At 30.6% G+C, this 20,574-nt stretch overlaps 2 protein-coding genes across 4 annotated transcripts in view; one reads left to right on the top strand and one right to left on the bottom strand.

Annotated features, from left to right (window-relative positions):
* LOC129739663 (40S ribosomal protein SA) overlaps positions 1-20,574 on the bottom strand; it is a 243,595-nt gene that overhangs the window by 7,635 nt on the left and 215,386 nt on the right. The window lies entirely within an intron of this gene.
* Positions 7,811-10,266, top strand: LOC129739664 (uncharacterized). The gene is made up of 4 exons (XM_055731152.1): positions 7,811-8,060; positions 8,373-8,615; positions 9,051-9,268; positions 10,090-10,266. The coding sequence occupies exons 2-4, from the start codon at positions 8,511-8,513 to the stop codon at positions 10,154-10,156; spliced, it is 390 nt and encodes a 129-aa protein (XP_055587127.1). The 5' UTR covers positions 7,811-8,060; positions 8,373-8,510; the 3' UTR covers positions 10,157-10,266.

Here is a 20,574-nt window from a genome sequence, read left to right as displayed (position 1 = left end):
ATATAAAATAAAGGGCACCCTATCAAAAAAAAAAAGTCAGAGAGAATATGGAAATGTTAAAAATGTGGACGTATCGATAAACTACGAAAAAATGTGGTAGTATATGAGTAATATGTCGGGGTGGATTGTTTACAACGCATATTGTGTAGTATATTTTAAATGTGTAGTTACAGTGCGCTGAATATCTTGTGTAAAATGACAAGTAATTGACATTTTACCTTGTCATGACATTCAACATAATGTCATGGCAGCATGTCGTGGCAACATATCTCCGCCACTTGTTCGGATCGCCTCTGCTGCTGGTCCTCCTACCCAAATGGATGCCACTGAGCTAAACTGCAAAACGATATCTGCGTTGGATTACCACTGGTGGGGTCCAAACGCAGATCGTAGCGCAGCAGAACTTTACAGCTCGACGGGCAAACAGAAACTGAAACCAGCTCGCAGGCAACCCCTTGTTTTTATACATTTTGTTGACAGGGACTCACCAAGGGGCGTGGCGTCCGAGTTTTTTTTTAAATTTCGACCAGCCAATCAACGATGAGCAGGGATAATATGTCTTTAAAAAAGGATGTCTTTGAGTTGGAAAGTTTTCGTGACGCGAGATCCGTTTGCGAATTTCAATTTGTCCCCCTATAGTGTTGCCGTAAGACGTAATTCTACGTCAAAAAATAGAATTTGTACCAAATCATTCGAAAACGCAATATAGAGAAAATTGTTTTGAAAACAAGTATTTCACTTGAATATTCTTCTATTCCAACGTCCGAGAGGGACCATTTGCAATTAAAAGGTTTCAGCAACGGTAAAACTGAATATAGCTTGAAAACAAATTTTTACTCGAATTTATCACAATTTGTTCAGACAATCCTGAAAGTAGTATGAAACATTCACAAAAATCTATTTCTATCAGAGCAGCTGAAGAGTTTGAAACTGAAATCAGAATTTGGTTGGGAATTACCACGAAAAACTCTGTTTGCTTATGCAAGAAGTATTACAATAAGTAAATTTATGATTTTCTTACCTAATTCAATCATTGTAACTGACCGAAAATTGGCAGTTACCAGAAAAATTTGAATTTTGAAAACAATTTGTATTTACCGCCATGTAAAAAATCTGCTATCATCACCCTTTTGTTAGTTCCGTAACTGAAATCTAGTTAGCGCTGTATGTCAAATAGTTTTGCTGCAAATCGCCAATTCCGAATAAACAACATTCTCCGTTACGTTCCCCTAGCTGATGTCAACCAACTTTTATTTGGTTGACATCAGTTAGGAGATTTGGGGAGCTTGATAAATATCACAATTTGTACAACAATTATTTTATAATTTAAAAGTATGAAAATCCTACAAAATCTATTTAAATTTTATGCAATTTTGTAAATTTGATAAAGTTGATCAACTCTTAATTTTGGCAGTTTTTCAATCAATTCGGTTTTTCAATCTTGTCAGCTTTATCAATTTTATCATCATTTATTCATATTGTCAAGTTTGTCAAATTTGTCAATTTTGTCTCTTTGCCAATAAGTTCAATTTTGGTAATTATATTTTTCAGTTTTGGCTCTTTAGATTTGGCATTTTTGGCTGATTTGAAAATATTGTGAATTTTGTCGATATACTTAACCACAATTGCCAAACACGGAAAATAAAAAAAAGGTAAAATTTACCTTTTTGCGAGGTGAATTTTTTCCACCCCTCTTTCGAGGTAAATTTTACCTTTTTTTCATTCACCTAGCAAAAAGGTAAATTATACCTTTTTTCAATTCACCTAGCAAAAAGGTATATTTTACCTTTTTCGCATTCACCTAGCAAAATTTTAAATAATACCGTTTTCCCATTTACTGATTTAAAAGGTAAATGCTGGTTGGTTTGATTGGTTTCTTCAATAGGAATTAAAAAAATACAAAATTCTATCAAAAATTATATTTATTGGAGATAAATAGGGACTGGTAATTCGGCTTCGCGTTCTTCCGAGCCGCCATGGCCGCTGAATACTCCTGCGTTGCGTACATTCATGACCTCCTCTGTTCGGCTAATCCGGTCACGTTCGGCTTTCCCGGCTGGAGGATGACGTGGAATACACCTATAAGCTCTATGGGTCGATCTGAAACAAAAGCAATGTATTATGACGAGAACCAGCACAACAAAATGATATCTAAGAAAACACTTACCGTTCTATTCCGATTTTCACATATTATGCACAAAGCAAAACTTGTTCCTGAATGACAAAACAGCTTAACCTCAATAAACGGGTTCGGCGAATAGTCACTTTTTTTCGAGAAGAATTGTACCGTTTTGTTTAGCTCAATCCAGGTCAACTTCACCTCGCTACGAGGTAAGTTTTACCTTATTTGGTTTTACCTTTTTTTCTAGGTGAATTATACTTTTTTATTCAGCTCAATTCAGGTGACTTCACCTCGCTACGAGGTAAGATTTACCTTTTTTGGATTCACCTTTTTCCTCGGTGAATTGTACCTTTTTTCCAACCTCGATTCAGGTAAATTTTACCTCGCTGTGAGGTGAGTTTCACCTCGAAGAGGTAGAAGCTACCTTTTTGGCTTTCACGATCGTTTACCTTGGCTATCTCGGTAAATTTTACCTTTTTATTATTTTCCGTGAAATGTCAGAAATGAAAAAAATGTCAGAAATGACAAAAATGTCAGAAATGACAAAAATGTCAGAAATGACAAAAATGACAGAAACGACAAAAATGACCAAAATTTACAAAAATGAAAAATTAACAAAATTTACAAAAATGACAAAAATGGCAGAAAATACAAAAATTACAAAAATGAAAAAATGACAAAAATGACACAAACGACAAAAGTGACAAAAGTGACAAAAAAGACAAAAATGACAAAAATGACAAAAATGACAAAAATAACAAAAATGACAAAAATGACAAAAATGATACCAATGACACCAATGACACCAATGGCATACATGACAAAAATGACAAAAATGGCAAAAATGACAAAAATGGCCAAAATGACACGAATGAAAAAAATGACAAAATTTACAAAAATGACAAAAATGACACAAACGACAAAAGTGCAAAAGTGACAAAAATTTAAAAAAATGACAAAAATGTCAAAAATGTCAAAAATGTCAAAAATGACAAAAAATAACAAAAATGACAAAAATGACAAAAATGATAAAAAATGACAAAAATAACAAAAATGACAAAAATGACAAAAATGACAAAAATGGCAAAAATGACACAAACGACAAAAGTGCAAAAGTGACAAAAATAAAAAAATGTCAAAAATGTCAGAAATGACAAAAATGACAAAAAATGACAAAAATGACAAAAATGACAAAAATGACAAAAATGACAAAAATGACAAAAATGACAAAAATGACAAAAATGACAAAAATGACAAAAATGACAAAAATGACAAAAATGACAAAAATGACAAAAATGACAAAAATGACAAAAATGACAAGAATGACAAAAATGACAAAAATGACAAAAATGACAAAAATGACAAAAATGACAAAAATGACAAAAATGACAAAAATGACAAAAATAACAAAAATGATAAAAATGACAAAAATGACAAAAATGACAAAAATGACAAAAATGACAAAAATGACAAAAATGACAAAAATGACAAAAATGACAAAAATGACAAATATGACAAAAATGACAAAAATGACAAAAATGACAAAAATGACAAAAATGACAAAAATGACAAAAATGACAAAAATGACAAAAATGACAAAAATGACAAAAATGACAAAATTGACAAAAATGACAAAAATTACAAAAATGACAAAAATGACAAAAATGACAAAAATGACAAAAATGACAAAAATGACAAAAATGACAAAAATGACAAAAATTACAAAAATGACAAAAATGACAAAAATGACAAAAATGACAAAAATGACAAAAATGACAAAAATGACAAAAATGACAAAAATGACAAAAATGACAAAAATGACAAAAATGACAAAAATGACAAAAATGACAAAAATGACAAAAATGACAAAAATGACAAAAATGACAAAAAAGACAAAAAAGACAAAAATGACAAAAAAGACAAAAATGACAAAAATGACAAAAATGACAAAAATGACAAAAATGACAAAAATGACAAAAATGACAAAAATGACAAAAATGACAAAAATTACAAAAATGACAAAAATGACAAAAATGACAAAAATGACAAAAATTACAAAAATTACAAAAATTACAAAAATTACAAAAAAATTACGAAAATTACAAAAATTACAACAATTACAAAAATGACAAAAATTACAAAAATTACAAAAATTACAAAAATTACAAAAATTACAAAAATTACAAAAATTACAAAAATTACAAAAATTACAAAAATTACAAAAATTACAAAAATTACAAAAATTACAAAAATTACAAAAATGACAAAAATTACAAAAATTACAAAAATTACAAAAATTACAAAAATTACAAAAATGACAAAAATGACAAAAATGACAAAAATTACAAAAATTACAAAAATTACAAAAATTACAAAAATTACAAAAATTACAAAAATTACAAAAATTACAAAAATTACAAAAATTACAAAAATTACAAAAATTACAAAAATTACAAAAATTACAAAAATTACAAAAATTACAAAAATTACAAAAATTACAACAATTACAAAAATTACAAAAATTACAAAAATTACAAAAATTACAAAAATTACAAAAATTACAAAAATTACAAAAATTACAAAAATGACAAAAAATTACAAAAAATGACAAAAATGACAAAAATGACAAAAATGACAAAAATGACAAAAATGACAAAAATGACAAAAATGACAAAAATGACAAAAATGACAAAAATGACAAAAATGACAAAAATGACAAAAATGACAAAAATGACAAAAATGACAAAAATGACAAAAATGACAAAAATGACAAAAATGACAAAAATGACAAAAATGACAAAAATGACAAAAATGACAAAAATGACAAAAATGACAAAAATGACAAAAATGACAAAAATGACAAAAATGACAAAAATGACAAAAATGACAAAAATGACAAAAATGACAAAAATGACAAAAATGACAAAAATGACAAAAATGACAAAAATGACAAAAATGACAAAAATGACAAAAATGACAAAAATGACAAAAATGACAAAAATGACAAAAATGACAAAAATGACAAAAATGACAAAAATGACAAAAATGACAAAAATGACAAAAATGACAAAAATTACAAAAATTACAAAAATTACAAAAATGACAAAAATGACAAAAATTACAAAAATGATAAAAATTACAAAAATTAAAAATATTACAAAAATTAAAAATATTACAAAAATTACAAAAATTACAAAAATTACAAAAATTACAAAAATTACAAAAATTACAAAAATTACAAAAATTACAAAAATTACAAAAATTACAAAAATTACAAAAATTACAAAAATAACAAAAATTACAAAAATTACAAAAATTACAAAAATTACAAAAATTACAAAAATTACAAAAATTACAAAAATTACAAAAATTACAAAAATTACAAAAATGACAAAAATTACAAAAATTACAAAAATTACAAAAATTACAAAAATGACAAAAACAACAAAAATTACAAAAATTACAAAAATTACAAAAATTACAAAAATTACAAAAATTACAAAAATTACAAAAATTACAAAAATTACAAAAATTACAAAAATTACAAAAATTACAAAAATTACAAAAATTACAAAAATTACAAAAATTACAAAAATTACAAAAATTACAAAATTTACAAAAATTAAAAAATTTACAAAAATTACAAAAATGACAAAAATTACAAAAATTACAAAAATTACAAAAATTACAAAAATTACAAAAATTACAAAAATTACAAAAATTACAAAAATTACAAAAATTACAAAAATTACAAAAATTACAAAAATTACAAAAATTACAAAAATTACAAAAATTACAAAAATTACAAAAATTACAAAAATTACAAAAATTACAAAAATTACAAAAATTACAAAAATTACAAAAATTACAAAAATTACAAAAATTACAAAAATTACAAAAATTACAAAAATTACAAAAATTACAAAAATTACAAAAATTACAAAAATTACAAAAATGACAAAAATTACAAAAATTACAAAAATTACAAAAATTACAAAAATTACAAAAATTACAAAAATTACAAAAATTACAAAAATTACAGAAATTACAAAAATTACAAAAATTACAAAAATTACAAAAATTACAAAAATTACAAAAATTACAAAAATTACAAAAATTACAAAAATTACAAAAATTACAAAAAATACAGAAATTACAAAAATTACAAAAATTACAAAAATTACAAAAATTACAAAAATTACAAAAATTACAAAAATGACAAAAATTAAAAAATTAAAAAAATTACAAAAATTACAAAAATTACAAAAATTACAAAAATTACAAAAATTACAAAAATTACAAAAATTACAAAAATTACAAAAATTACAAAAATTACAAAAATTACAAAAATTACAAAAATTACAAAAATTACAAAAATTACAAAAATTACAAAAATTACAAAAATTACAAAAATTACAAAAATTACAAAAATTACAAAAATTACAAAAATTACAAAAATTACAAAAATTACAAAAATTACAAAAATTACAAAAATAACAAAAATTACAAAAATTACAAAAATTACAACAATTACAAAAATTACAAAAATTACAAAAATTACAAAAATTACAAAAATTACAAAAATTACAAAAATTACAAAAATTACAAAAATTACAAAAATTACAAAAATTACAAAAATTACAAAAATTACAAAAATTACAAAAATTACAAAAATGACAAAAATTACAAAAATTACAAAAATTACAAAAATTATAAAAATGACAAAAATGACAAAAATTACAAAAATTACAAAAATGACAAAAATGACAAAAATGACAAAAATGTCAAAAATGACAAAAATGACAAAAATGACAAAAATGACAAAAATGACAAAAATGACAAAAATGACAAAAATGACAAAAATGACAAAAATGACAAAAATGACAAAAATGACAAAAATGACAAAAATGACAAAAATGACAAAAATGACAAAAATGACAAAAATGACAAAAATGACAAAAATGACAAAAATGACAAAAATGACAAAAATGACAAAAATGACAAAAATGACAAAAATGACAAAAATGACAAAAATGACAAAAATGACAAAAATGACAAAAATGACAAAAATGACAAAAATGACAAAAATGACAAAAATGACAAAAATGACAAAAATGACAAAAATGACAAAAATGACAAAAATGACAAAAATGACAAAAATGACAAAAATGACAAAAATGACAAAAATGACAAAAATGACAAAAATGACAAAAATGACAAAAATGACAAAAATGACAAAAATGACAAAAATGACAAAAATGACAAAAATGACAAAAATGACAAAAATGACCAAAATGACCAAAATGACAAAAATGACCAAAATGACACAAGTTACAGAAATGACAAAAAATACAAAAATTGCAATAATGACTTAAGTTTTAAAACATTCGAAAAATTACAAAATCGACAAAAAGGTATAAGGTGAAGTACGGCAGTAGTTATAAAAATCACCAAAACAACTTAAAAGATAAAGATAGAATAATTAATTGTCTGAATTTTATAGCGATTTTTTTATTTTAGCAACTAATGAGGCAAATTTTTTCAAAGTATGTGATTTTTACGGAACTAGTTTGTAAAATTTTTCTAAGTGTACAATCGGATCAAACAAAAAATGTTTGGCACCCCTTCGAGGAAACTCGAAAGAAAGAAGGAAAAACGTTGAAAAACGAAACAAGCATCGATCAGTTTTTGCAGCAGCCTGTTTTCGCCAAGTTGAACGCGCTCATCTCGTATCTCGGAAAGTCGGTTGTTTTCGAACAAAAGTAGTGTCTAATCGGGAAGGGTATCCCTCATAGGATGTAATCTTCGGTTAACCGGAAGTAACGGAACGTCGTTGTTGGTACCGGAAAAGAAGTGGATTCATTTTCGATGTGATTGGGAGCTGTGTTTTTTTCTGGCAAAGCCAGTGTGAAAAAAGTGAAACGCGTTTTCAAAAAGAGTAAGAAGAAGGTTTCGGGGGTAAAAGAAAAACGGTCAGTTTTTTTTGGTTATCTGTTGCCGGTTCTTCGGCAGCTGAGGAATTTCGATTTGGGGTTCGTGTCTTGGGTTTCGGGTTTTGTTTTGATTCGAATGTCACTTTGACAGTTCGGAAGCTGTCAGCTGCCCGTTTTTTGGATGTGTTTGTGAGAACTTTTATTTTTCTTTTGGCGAGGGGAAGTAAACGCAAAAATACCGTTTTCCTCCTTTCCCCTATTCACCCTATTTGTGGGTTTTCTTACCGATAAATGTGTGTATGGTTGTTCCTATTTAGAAGCAGCAGCGGCAGCTAATAATACAAGCTATACAGCAGAATATAGGAAAAATAAAAAAAAAAACGGTTCCCCTCTCTTAAACCCCGCGCGCCCTGAAGCAAACCCTGCTACGTTAAGGTAAGGCCAGGGAGAGATCGATGTTGATACGTTTCAGCGGTTCGGCATCGAAAACTTGGGAACGTGTGACCAGCATTTTCAGTGACTATCTGTGGAAGTTTGTCCATCGGCCAGCGGCTATCGAGGTGAGTTTCCGGGATTTAAACGAATCTTCTGTCGGGGAATGACCAAGATTTGGCCAGGGCCAAGAAATCGACCCACTGACAGGGGGCAACAACATTTTTGTGTGTGCGAATCTGATGTTTCAAATATGGCGCCGCAACTATTTTGTATGCTGGTTTGATGTCGATGTTTTGTTTTGCGTAAAATTTACGCTAAAATTGATGCAAAGTAGAGATTTTTTCATGATTTTTGTTATTTGAATTTGAATTCGTCATTGCGATTCTTTGTTGTGATGAATTCTATTACCAAAACTCCACGGAACAATCTAGAAAATCGAAATTGATTTCGCAAACACTCTTCCAAAAAAAAACTTTTCAAATGACGTTTGAAACTCGTTTCGCACATCTAAAATCCAAGAAGGAAAAACACCGAATCTAACACACTTCTTCCCTTTTTAGATGCCACGATCCAAGAGGCGCCACCATTCGCGTTCTAGGTCCCGCTCATCCGGTGGGTATCGGGAAAAGCGCCCTAAACGCACCTACGGGGGTGCCGATTCCGGTAATGAATCAGCGGGCCCAGCAACGATACCATCTTCGGCGGCCGCGGCTGCAGCTTCAAGTAATACCAGTGGAAGGCCCATCTCAGGAGCAGGTTCTAGGCGGTCAAACGTAAGGTAGGTGTCAAATTGGGAGAAAAAGAGGTCGGGTAGATTATCATCATGGTTTGTCGAGTTTGAAATGTCGAAGTAACCAGCGAATTAGCACCTTATTTTGATGGCGTTGTGGTATTGATCTAAAGAAAAAAAAAACAAATTTATTACAGAGGGTGAATTAGGTGGGAAATTATTGAATTCAGCTCTAATTTTATATGGATAGATGTTTAACGAGATATTGACAATATCATATTGTTGTAAGATTAAGCTAAGTAAGAACTAAACTAAAAAATATGTTTGGTAAATTGATCGGTTCTTAAAATCTCCTACACGGAAAATAATAAAAAGGTAAAATTTACCGAGTTAGCAAAGGTGAACGCTCGTGAAAGCCAAAAAGGTAACTTCTACCTCTTCGAGGTGAAACTCACCTCACAGCGAGGTAAAATTTACCTGAATCGAGGTTGGAAAAAAGGTACAATTCACCGAGAAAAAAGGTGAATCCAAAAAAGGTAAATCTTACCTCGTAGCGAGGTGAAGTTTATCTGAATTGAGCTCAATAAAAAAGTATAATTCACCTAGAAAAAAACGTAAATCCAAATTAGATAAAACTTACCTCTTAGCGAGGTGGAATTGACCTGGATTGAGCTAAACAAAACGGTACAATCATCTCGAACAAAAGAACTATTTGCCGAATCCGTTAATTGAGGTTAAGCTGTTTTGTCGTTCAGAAGGGAAGTTTTGTTTCGTGCCAATATGGAAAAATCGGAACAGAATTGTAAGTGTTTTCTTAGCTATTATTTAGTTGTGCTGGTTCTCATCATAATAATTTGTTTTTATTTCAGATCAGCCCAGCTTCGAGGTGTATTCCACGTCATCCTCCAGATATCATTCCGGAAAAGCCGGACCTGACTGGATAAGTCGCCATTATGGCGCGGAAGAACGCGAAGCCAAATTGCCACGAGCCTGGCGAAAAAAGGACTTACCTCAAAAATTTTTTTAAACAAGGTGATATATTTAAAAAAATAATATAATTAATTTTCCCTATTTATTTTTAAAATAAATATAAATTTTTGAATGAATTTTGTTTTCATTTTTATTGAAGAAACCATAACCAAACCAACAAGCATTTACCTTTCAAATCAGTGAATGGGAAAACGATATTATTTACTATTTTGCTAGGTGAATGCGAAAAAGGTAAAATTTACCATTTTTCTAGGTGAATTGAAAAAAGGTAAAATTTACCTTTTTGCTAGGTGAATGAAAAAAAGGTAAAATTTACCTCGAAAGAGGGGTGGAAAAAATTCACCTCGCAAAAAGGTAAATTTTACCTTTTTTTTATTTTCCGTGTATGATTTGAATTGTTAATTTTCAATTGCGCTGACTTTTTCAGGAGTTAAGAAATTCATCTTTCTTAAGTTTTGGTTACGATTTCATAATGTTCGTTTGACCGTAAACTGTTATTCTGATTTTCACCTTCGATTATTCATATCAAATTATGATTTCTCTATGTTCTACATTGAATGAGGTATTTTTCTCTATACTTAACTGGTTTTATTTCTGTTGTCTAATTTGTCAAAAATGTATTCTAAATTAATCTCACCATTTGAATTTTAAACTTGGAAAGTTTGTTTGTCTGATTGTGTGCTAAGGATTTGAATTCAAATCACTCAATTTTATATCCGATTCAGGGTTTTGGTTCAAAATCGATTATCACCTTATTTAATGGTTAAGGTAAATGCTGATTTAAAACGAACTAAAATCCTACTCTCTCGGTAACGAGTTAATATTTTTGAATAATTATACTGTAAAAAATATTCTATAGGTCAAAAGAAAGTTTCTCAAGTCATGGTACTTGGTATTTGTGTTTTTTTCTCTCATTTTGGTATTAGAAATCTGAAAACATGTGCAGTGAATTGCTACATTTAAATTTCATTATTTTTTCAAAAGAGTATTTTGTAAAAAATCTGTATATTTCTACTTTTTTTTCTTTTTTTACTCAAGGGAATGTTTTTCTACAGATTTTGGAATTCCATTTAAACTTATAATCTCAATCAATTCCTAAACGCCACAAAAAATCTCAATCAATTCCAAACATCTTCCTGCACCTTATGAACAATATTTGGTGAAAATTTACAAAATCGTAATAAAAAAAACATGTTCAAAAGTTATTTATGATGTTTGATGAATAATAGCTTTCATAAGACAAAACAATGCCTTCAAATATGTTGAGTTGTGTTATTCGAAACACTAAAATTCTAAGACTTCCAAATAATTGATAAAATGTGTCACTTATAAAACTTAAAAAAAAAAAGAAAAAAAAAATTGTGAAATTTAATTGGGCGAATTTGTCTGCTTATGCACTTTGTTTGGAACGTGAAGTTTCGCCTCTACAAAGTGGGGTAAATTTTTCTTTTCCGGCGTGTTTGGCTTAAAGGGCGTAACTTCAAAACCAAAACAAAAACGGCCGATAAATTGGGCGAAACTTGCAGGCGTAACTGGAATCGAAAACAAAAAGGGCGAAACTAGGAAATCTCTGAAATTTAGTGAAAAAAGTTAAAAGTTCTTGATAACCAACGAACAATAAGTGAATATAATGCACATTTTTTGATTCTGTTGAACAAAAAGTGGCCGATTTTTTAAACAGGATTTGATTAGATGTTCAGAACTTTAAAACGCTTTTTTCTCGTTTCGAGCTAACTGATAGTTTCGCCCATATGAAATGTTACGCTAGAATTTTCAATTGCTCAATATTACTAGCTGTGCTGTTTAGAACCAAGCACTTTTATTGTTTCAATATGATATTCTAAAGTAGCTGAATTCGTGTAAGTTTTAATTGTTACTTCAGTAGATTAGTAGGATTTTTTAAATATCTTATGGGGTTGCGCCGGGGATTTTCAAATTTTCTCAAAAAATTAAAATTTGTTTTACGTTTGAAACTTCAAAACATTTGTTTTAGAATTTTTTTTTGAAATATTTTAACATTAGATTTTTTCGTCAAAAACCCATATTTCACATTTGTCCGTACCCTGGGTTCCCATGGGTCACGGCGGCGGTGTGCATGCTTGTGATAATGATGGTTTACTATCATTGTCCTGACAGTGTCGTTGCACACATCTTATCAAGCATGGATCATAATATGATTCAAATTAGAAGGCGTGATGGATACCTTTATTAAAATTAAATTAGCTGTAGGTTCAGTGGTGTCCCAATTTTTCATGATCCATGCTGATAAGATGAATGGGAGTTGAAACACTTGCCCTCCCTTCCGTTGAACAATGGGAAAATTTGGTAGCGAAAATATCACAATTTTCCGTCATAAAGTGATACTTTTCAATAGGGCATAATCTGTTTGATAAGGTAGTTAGCTAGTTTAGTTTCATAGAATTAGGATGTTTCAAGTATTGTTAGGTTAGGGTTTAGGTAATGGTATTTGCCTCCCCAATGCTCTAGTAAGTGTGCATTTGCGGTTTATGAATTTCGTTGGCTTATTCTTAAATCAAGCATTTTACAAGAACTAGAGGCTCATTGGACGGAAATGCTGTTTTGACAAATATGATATTTCATTTTGTAATACACTTTCGACATTTGTTTTTAATTATTTATTTACTTTTCGTAGATCTATACATTTTTCGGTTAGGATTGAAATTCATAAATCGAAGTTAAAATAGAAAATATAATTTCGATAAGTAAGAATGAGAAGACAGTTCAGATCATTTATTTCGGGCATTTAAAAACAGGCACACGGTTTATTTGAATTGAACCCCTATCGTGTAGATTGAGTATTATAGTTTGTTAGAGAAGTTGACCACAATTAGAGATGAGGTTTTAAAGAACAGCACTGTTATTTTCCTGTTCTGTTGATAAGTTGACGATTCCAATAAAGCTATTTAAGCTTACAGTTCATCGTTTGATGAGTTTAAGAGATACCTTTTATAGATTCTGTTTTTATGATGTCCTTGTTGAGTTCTCGAATAACCGTGTAGTCGCGTAGAATCAATCACTTGAATACATCTTTTACTTAGCAAATCTATGATTATTTTTAAATCAAACTAGCAACAATCCAAATTTATGGAAACGAGTAAGGTTAGGTGACAGATAGGGAAAATTCAACTACGGTAAGATAGTGAACCCTTCTGACAACGATATCGAGGCGTTAGCATATGATATCATATTATTTGATACCATACTGCTATTGCTCGGTTGAATTGAAGGTTGGGTTAACTCGAAGTTCATATGGGGCCCACCAACCGTCCTAGTCCGTCGAGCACTATCTTAACGCTTCCCTAAACTGGTGCTTCAGAACCCTCGGGCTCTGTTGCCGTTATCCTTTTCTAAGCTATTCTACTCTCATTTAAAAATTTCCTCTTCTGTCCCCCGTTCTGTTTTTTCTTTCCGGGTCAGCCAGGCGCTCATAAACCCATAAAAAAAAAAACAAAAAACAAAAAAAAAGATTTTTTCGTCAAAAACCCATATTTTACATTTGTCATTTTTCAACTGAAATAAAAAAGAAAAGCACTTCAAATTCATTAAAATTTCATCAGCTTAGTAAATAAACTATTTCAAATATTTCGAATAGCAAACTTCTACTTGAAAAATCCTAAAATCAGGGTTGCTAGCAAACCGGGAATACCAGGAAAAAACTTGGGAATTTCGTCTCACCGGGAAAAAAACCGGGAATCTCGGCTCCTCACCGGGAAAATTGTCATGTTTGAAATTTTTATACAGAATTTAATTTTTTTAAAAATTATTTCTAAATTTAGGAGTAGTTTTTGACAGACACGATATAGATTTATCTCATAAATGCTTATTTTCGTTTATTAGTAAACAAACGAAGTTTGAATCGCTTTTTAAACTAATTGCTGAGCATTTTGAGATAATAGCTCAAATGTTATAAATAAAAAAATGAAACTATTATCGACAAAATTAACTACAGTCGAACCTGGATAAGTGAGAGTCTAAAGGACCGAACTTTTTTTCTCGCTTAAAAAGGTTTTCTAACTTAACCAGGTTCTCTTTCATAGAGGGTCAGCAACAGAAAAATACATTAAAGTGATCTAGAAATACAACTATTCAATGTGGTTTCAAAAAAAAATCCACTGATTTATAAGAAACCAGTTGAAGCATCAGTTCAAAGTTTTCTCGAGTGAGTTTCAATATCGAGCTATGGATATTTGTTCTTTGGTAACCCAATATCATTTTGGTACCAAAACTTCAATATAAAAGAGGTATTTTCTCGAATTTCCTTGGTCTAGTCAGGAAAACGACCGTATCTTATAGAGGTTTTACACTCTCACTTAAAGAGATTTTGTGCTTTAAAAAACATGGGACTTGCTGTTTTCTCTCACTTATAGAGGTTTCTCGCTTATCCAGGTTCAACTTTACCAGTTTTAGTTTTCGAAATCAAATGATTCAGTGTTCGATTTACATATTTCTACCCCTTTTTTTTAAAGCAAATAATTTGGCAGCGTGAGGCATTTTTAAGCAGAGTTACATCTCTATTTCATTGAAAAAAATTGTTTTTTCTAATGTTGTTATGTATTTCGTTTGAATTGGCTTAAGAAACGAAGCATTATATCACAAGTGTTTAGTTTTTAATTAAACGTTAAACTTTTGCTTAAAGTTTATGTATGTATGTCTTATGTAAAAATTGTATCGAAAACAAGCCCCTGCCAAAATCTAAGGACTTTACCCTGATACAAAATACATTCAAACGATTTAAGTTCAGTCTGTCTTAGACACGATTTCCTGTATTTTGACGAATCTTTAGTTCAAATGACTACTACTAAAGTTATCCATTGTTTTGTATTAAAAATCATTTTTTTCTAAAACATCTCGTTTGATTTGTACAAGAAATATATAAGTGCGTTCAGAAAATAATTATATATTCTTTTGCAATCTGATCATTTTAAGTTTTGTAACACAAATCCCGATAAAAGTTGGCAAGCTAATTTGATATTATATTTCGATATATTTTGTACATGTTTTATACAAATTATACAATTTTTTCTAAAACTCTATAAAAATTGTAGGAAATTTTACAGTGGCTGAAAAGCACTACATTATAGTATCAACTCAAGTTCAATCAGTTCAACTGGATTTATTTTTGCAAAATTGTTGAAAGCAAAACAATAAATAGATGTCAATTTTGTTAGATTCGTTTAAAAAACCATGAAACCTATCAATTTGATACGAAAAGACTACGTGTTTAAAGACGCCGAAGTATTTGATTTCTAACCCGTAACAAGTTTTGGGATACAATTCGGTATCGAATTTTGAATACGGCGAATGCGCCAACTGTAAACAAATCCAGATAAACACATAAATGCGTTAAACTTTTTATTTTACATCCGATAATATTATCTTCTTTTAATTTTCTTATTTTAGTGAAGTTAAATTTAATTTTTTTAAATAAGGCGAATAGCTTTTTTTATGAGTGTGTAATCCCACAGTTCATTCGCCCATTTCCCCTTAAAATTTCGTTGCGAACAAAAGGGCCAATAGTTATTTCGAGATGGAAAAAGGGCATTGAAGTTTTTGAAATTTGTTTTCCCAGGACGAGGAGAAGCACAAATCAGCATTTATAAGATTTTCATGATCATTTGGACCCGCTTTCAAGCCGAAATTTGCTTGAATATTGCTTATTTAATGAGTGATCCAAAAGGCGAACAGTCATTCTGCAATTCAAAAGGGCGCTCAAATTTGGCGAATGAACAAATTGAGAGCACCAGTCTGTGGAAAAAGGGCCCATAGTTATATTTATTAATTTTTTGAAAAAATAAGTACGGAAAAGCTATATTGATCGATCGGGTGATGAAATTGAATCAATTTGAAAGCGTTTTAGCGACTTATTTAGGAAAATGATTGTCTAAATAGGAAATTGATTTTATTTTCTAAAACTTGGAATACGTTTTTCTCAAAACAAAGGTCTTGGCGCATTCGCCGTATTCAAAAATCGATACCGAATTGTTAGAAGTTTGAGGCCCTTCACATTGATTTTTTTATATTAAATATAAATGTATTTATATTAAAAAACGAGTATAATAATCAATTATAACCGTGAAAAATCGGGGAAAACCCGGGAACAACTTTGGAATTTCAAAACGAAAAATCGCTAGCAACTATGAAAAAAGCTGTTAAAAGTACCGTCTGCATCACCAAATATATGCAAAAATAGCATTATGTAGCTGTTGATACTGCAACTTTCATCGCTATATCTCTCTTCAAACTATGCGCCGAAATCATGAAATGTATTTTTCAATCGATGAAATCAAAATTGTTTCAGTCATAGTAGATAATTTTTGAAAATAGATTTGAAAGTTGACGTTATTAACACATTTTTGCATCTTTAGATTCTCAAAAAACGAAACGCAGTTTATTTTAACGAATGTTCAAATGGCGATGAACTCTCTAACACCTAAATTTAACTTTGCTTTATATGTCTGAAACATACTGCATAATAGTGTTTTCTACCAATTAATAATTCCTTCAGCATTACTTGTTGTAGGGAACGCAAGTTCTCTTACTTTTCTCTTAACACTACTCATCAACTTCTGCACAGTGCTTTCTCCGACCACTTTTACCGTTTTAGGCCATTTTTTTCTGAATTTTCCAACACGGTCCGTAGGTTTCATGATTTGCTCAGGTTTCCTACGACGGCTCGGAGAATCTGCGAATTTACACTGTTCTCCATACTTTCTCAACGCGGTTTGAACTGCTCCGAAACTCACACTTTCTTCCTTAGCTAGTTTTCTGATTGAAAGACCACTCACTGTGCCGCATTTATGCACAATATTTTTTTTTTGCTCTTGAGGAAGACCAAGAATTTTCAGATTTCTTCTCGAAAAATGACACCCCTTACTTCACTTGAACGTAAACAACAGTACGCAGCCAAAATTTGGTTGAACACTACACGATTTTTCAAATGAGTGTTATGTTATAGTGTATTTATAATTATCGGAACAGTCTATATGAATTCTATACAAATCAGCTGAAAAACACAACGAGATGCAGCGATTTTAAGCGAAGAGTGTGAAATTGACACTCAAAATCCCAAAAGGGATTTTTTCTGCTTTGGCCTTGGCGTCCATAAAAAAGGAATGATGCAAAATTTAAGATTTCACGAATTCATTGGGGATTTCATACTTTTTTTATGGGGATGCGCCTGAATAAAGTTACAAGCTGCCAAACTTCCAATAGTTTCATATTGACACTCTAGAGCGGATTAGGGCTATACAAACATTACCATAATTTTAATCTTGTTCGTAATACCCTTCTCTTTAATGAAATACACAAATTTTAAGGAAACTTTGACTTTGAAGTTGGTTTTCGAAAACCAAAAGCTTAAAGCAGATAATTAGACAATTTCTAAATGGTATTATTTATGAAAATCGGTAGAGTTTTTGATTTTATAACCGAACAGTTATCCGGGCCTTTATTATTGCACTTTTCGTTGGGTTTGTCAATCTGGTAATTATATTCAATAATCTTGAAAATAGAGATCTAAGAGCTTCTCATTTAAGGAAAATTCTCAAAATTTCATGTATCTTGCTTTAATGGTTCTTGAGATACCGCATCAAAAAAAAGTACATTTCAGATCATATAGACCCTAACCCAGAAGGATGGTTAGACACTCATTTCAGTTTTTAGTTGGTTTTTGATTTCAGATATCAATAAAACTGCTTTGCAGTGCAACCTAACGACGTTTCGGTCATTTTGGGTGAGCTTTCTCAAGGGTATCTTAAGTCATATCTTAAAACAAGCTCTTCGCTTGTGGAACAATGAACTTCGACGTCCAGTTAGTATATTCCTTTTCATCTGGTAGAACTTCGGTATCTTACTTGAATAACCTAAGTTATAAAAAATCTTTTCAGTTAATCGATGCTAAGCGTCGTCTATCTTCCAAACCGAATAATCAACTTTGAACAAATGACTAACGAATGATAGGCTAGAACTTCCATCCCACTAGTGTCAGATTAGACTGGATGGTGTAGTGGCTCCTCAAAATGCTAACAAGGCAAGGAAAGCGCAACTCAGCTTGACTCGATTCGATTGCGTTTTCTTCCTATTGACAATGAGTTTGCAAAAAGAAAATCTCCCCGTTTCGACAAGCCTGAACGGCTTGAGTATAGGACGTGTCCATTTTTTGTAGATTGTATTTCATTTAAAAAAAACTCTTTGTAAGAGAGGTGTTCCCTAGGGAAGTGTTCTAGGTTCAATCCTATTTTATATGTTTACTAGCTGACCCGGTGTGCTTTGCTACACCTTTTAAAATCAAATGATATTTTCAGAAATTATTCAAATTTTTATTGTTTTATTGGCATTACTTTAAATCAAATTATAACATAATTTATAAGCAATCGCTATAAAATGAGAGCTGCAGCTGGAGTTTCGAATTTCAACACAAAGATAACTTAAACGAATATTCAAAATCTCGCTCTATAAATTTGTGTTAAAGATCTGATAATTTGAAGCTGTCTAGACGGTCTCAAATAAATCGCAAACCATCTAACTTATAAAATATGGTTGTTTTTTCTTGATATGTTCTGGATTTATGCTGAAAAACTGATAAGAGAGCCCCTCCCCTGTCCTTACCTTCACCCCCTGCTGAATGCAGGTCGTGATTTTTAATTATCATACCTAATTTTTTCGTTCCCAAAAATCCTCTTATATCAAATATAGTTCCATTGGTTGATAAGTTTTTAAGCTTTACAACAAAAATGTGAATGGACCCTCCTCCTTTCTTCCCCTCTCTACACTGTAAAGCGTAAGGATCTATAACAATCGTAGAAAGATATCTCGTATCCAAGTAGCTTTCCATGCCATATTTGTTTCCATTTGTTGGCTTCGTTAGCATAAATTGAGAACATTTGCTAACACAATTGTATTGGGCTCACCTCCCTCCTCCTATGTACCTACTCACTGAAAGGAGGATGGTGAGTCAGATAATCATAGAATCATACCAAAATGATTTTTCATGTTAAGTTTTGTCCATTTCTCGGATTTTGTAAAAAAAGAGTTAAATGTAAGCCTCCTCTTCCCTTCCAATATTCCCAATTCTATCATCTTACTGCAAGAAAGGAATTGTCTCACATAGAAAAAGTATTTTTCGTACTCAAAAACTTTTTGATGCCAAATTTTACAATTTATGACAGAAAAGGGGGAGGGGTCTCAAATAATCATTGAAATATTTTTCGTATCCCAATACCTTCCCGTGCCAAATTTGGTTCCAATATCTTGATTAGTTTTCGAGTTATATGAAAAATTGTAAGGTAGCCCCCCTCCCCCCTTCCTATCACCCCACTGAGAGGAGGGAGGGGTACCTAATATTCATAGGAATATTCTTCGTACTCAAATACCACCCCATGTCAATTTTGATACCATTTGCTTGATGGGTGCTCGAGTTATGCAAAAAATTGTCGTTTGTTTGGGAGGCCCCTCCCTCCCTTATTGAGAGAAGGAGGGGTCTCAAACCATAATAGGAACCTTCCCCGGTCTCCAATACCCCCACCTGCCAAGTTTCACGCAAATCGGTTCAGTAGTTTTCGAGTCTATAGGGAACAGACAGACAGACAGACAGACAGACAGAAATTCATTTTTATATATATAGATATCATTCTGATTACCACATTATTGATTCAAAAAAAAAATTGTAACGCCCTAGTGGGAACCAAACGCCGAACAATACCCTTTATTATTTTCCGGATCAATTGTACCAATCCTACACCTGGATGAACCGAAGCTTATTAAAACGTTGTTGCTTTGGCACCTTTTTTTCTTCCTCTGTCTTTTCCGCGAGAGGTGGTGCGTGCGTGGGCGCGCTTAACGACAAACAATAACGACGTCGCCGTCTTTTAGCCGGGCGTCTATACTTGACACAAGCCGCTCTGCCAGTTATCATTCATTAATGTGCACAACAATACAGTCAGATGCTATAGAAAGCAAAAGTGATTAATAATAGATGATTCCGTGTTTCGCTTTCGAAACGATACATGAGTTTGATCAAAGTAGAGATTTGTTTTAATGTTTTTTTTTTGGATTTTTGTAAACAAAAGAACACAGCCATTTTATTTTTCAAATTGACTGTTAATTATCAACGTACTTTTAAGTATTAATATAGATACACAATCTGAGGATTTAGTTTTTTTGGACTTTTCAAAAACAAAATGATTAAACTGTTTGTTATATCTTAACAGCATTTAAAGCTATAGGCTTTCATTCAATTTTAAATAATTCTGAGTACTAAGTGTTCTCAGCCAACTTTTCGTGCCAAGTACCCAGTAGAAGTCTTACGCCAGCATCGCTTCGTCTCGCCGTTGAGAAAGCGGAAA

This window comes from Uranotaenia lowii, chromosome 1 (genome assembly GCF_029784155.1).
Source record: "Uranotaenia lowii strain MFRU-FL chromosome 1, ASM2978415v1, whole genome shotgun sequence".
NCBI classification, from domain to species: Eukaryota; Metazoa; Arthropoda; class Insecta; order Diptera; family Culicidae; genus Uranotaenia; species Uranotaenia lowii.
Note: the sequence above shows the minus strand (reverse complement) of the source record. Positions and strands in the feature narration are given on the sequence as shown.

Excerpts from the sequence above, each read along its gene's own strand:
- LOC129739664 (XM_055731152.1), top strand. The coding sequence starts at position 8,511 with ATGTTGATACGTTTCAGCGGTTCGGCATCGAAAACTTGGGAACGTGTG. Across the intron at positions 8,616-9,050 it reads ATCGGCCAGCGGCTATCGAG|ATGCCACGATCCAAGAGGCG; the intron begins GTGAGTTTCCGG and ends TTCCCTTTTTAG. Across the intron at positions 9,269-10,089 it reads TCTAGGCGGTCAAACGTAAG|ATCAGCCCAGCTTCGAGGTG; the intron begins GTAGGTGTCAAA and ends TTTTTATTTCAG.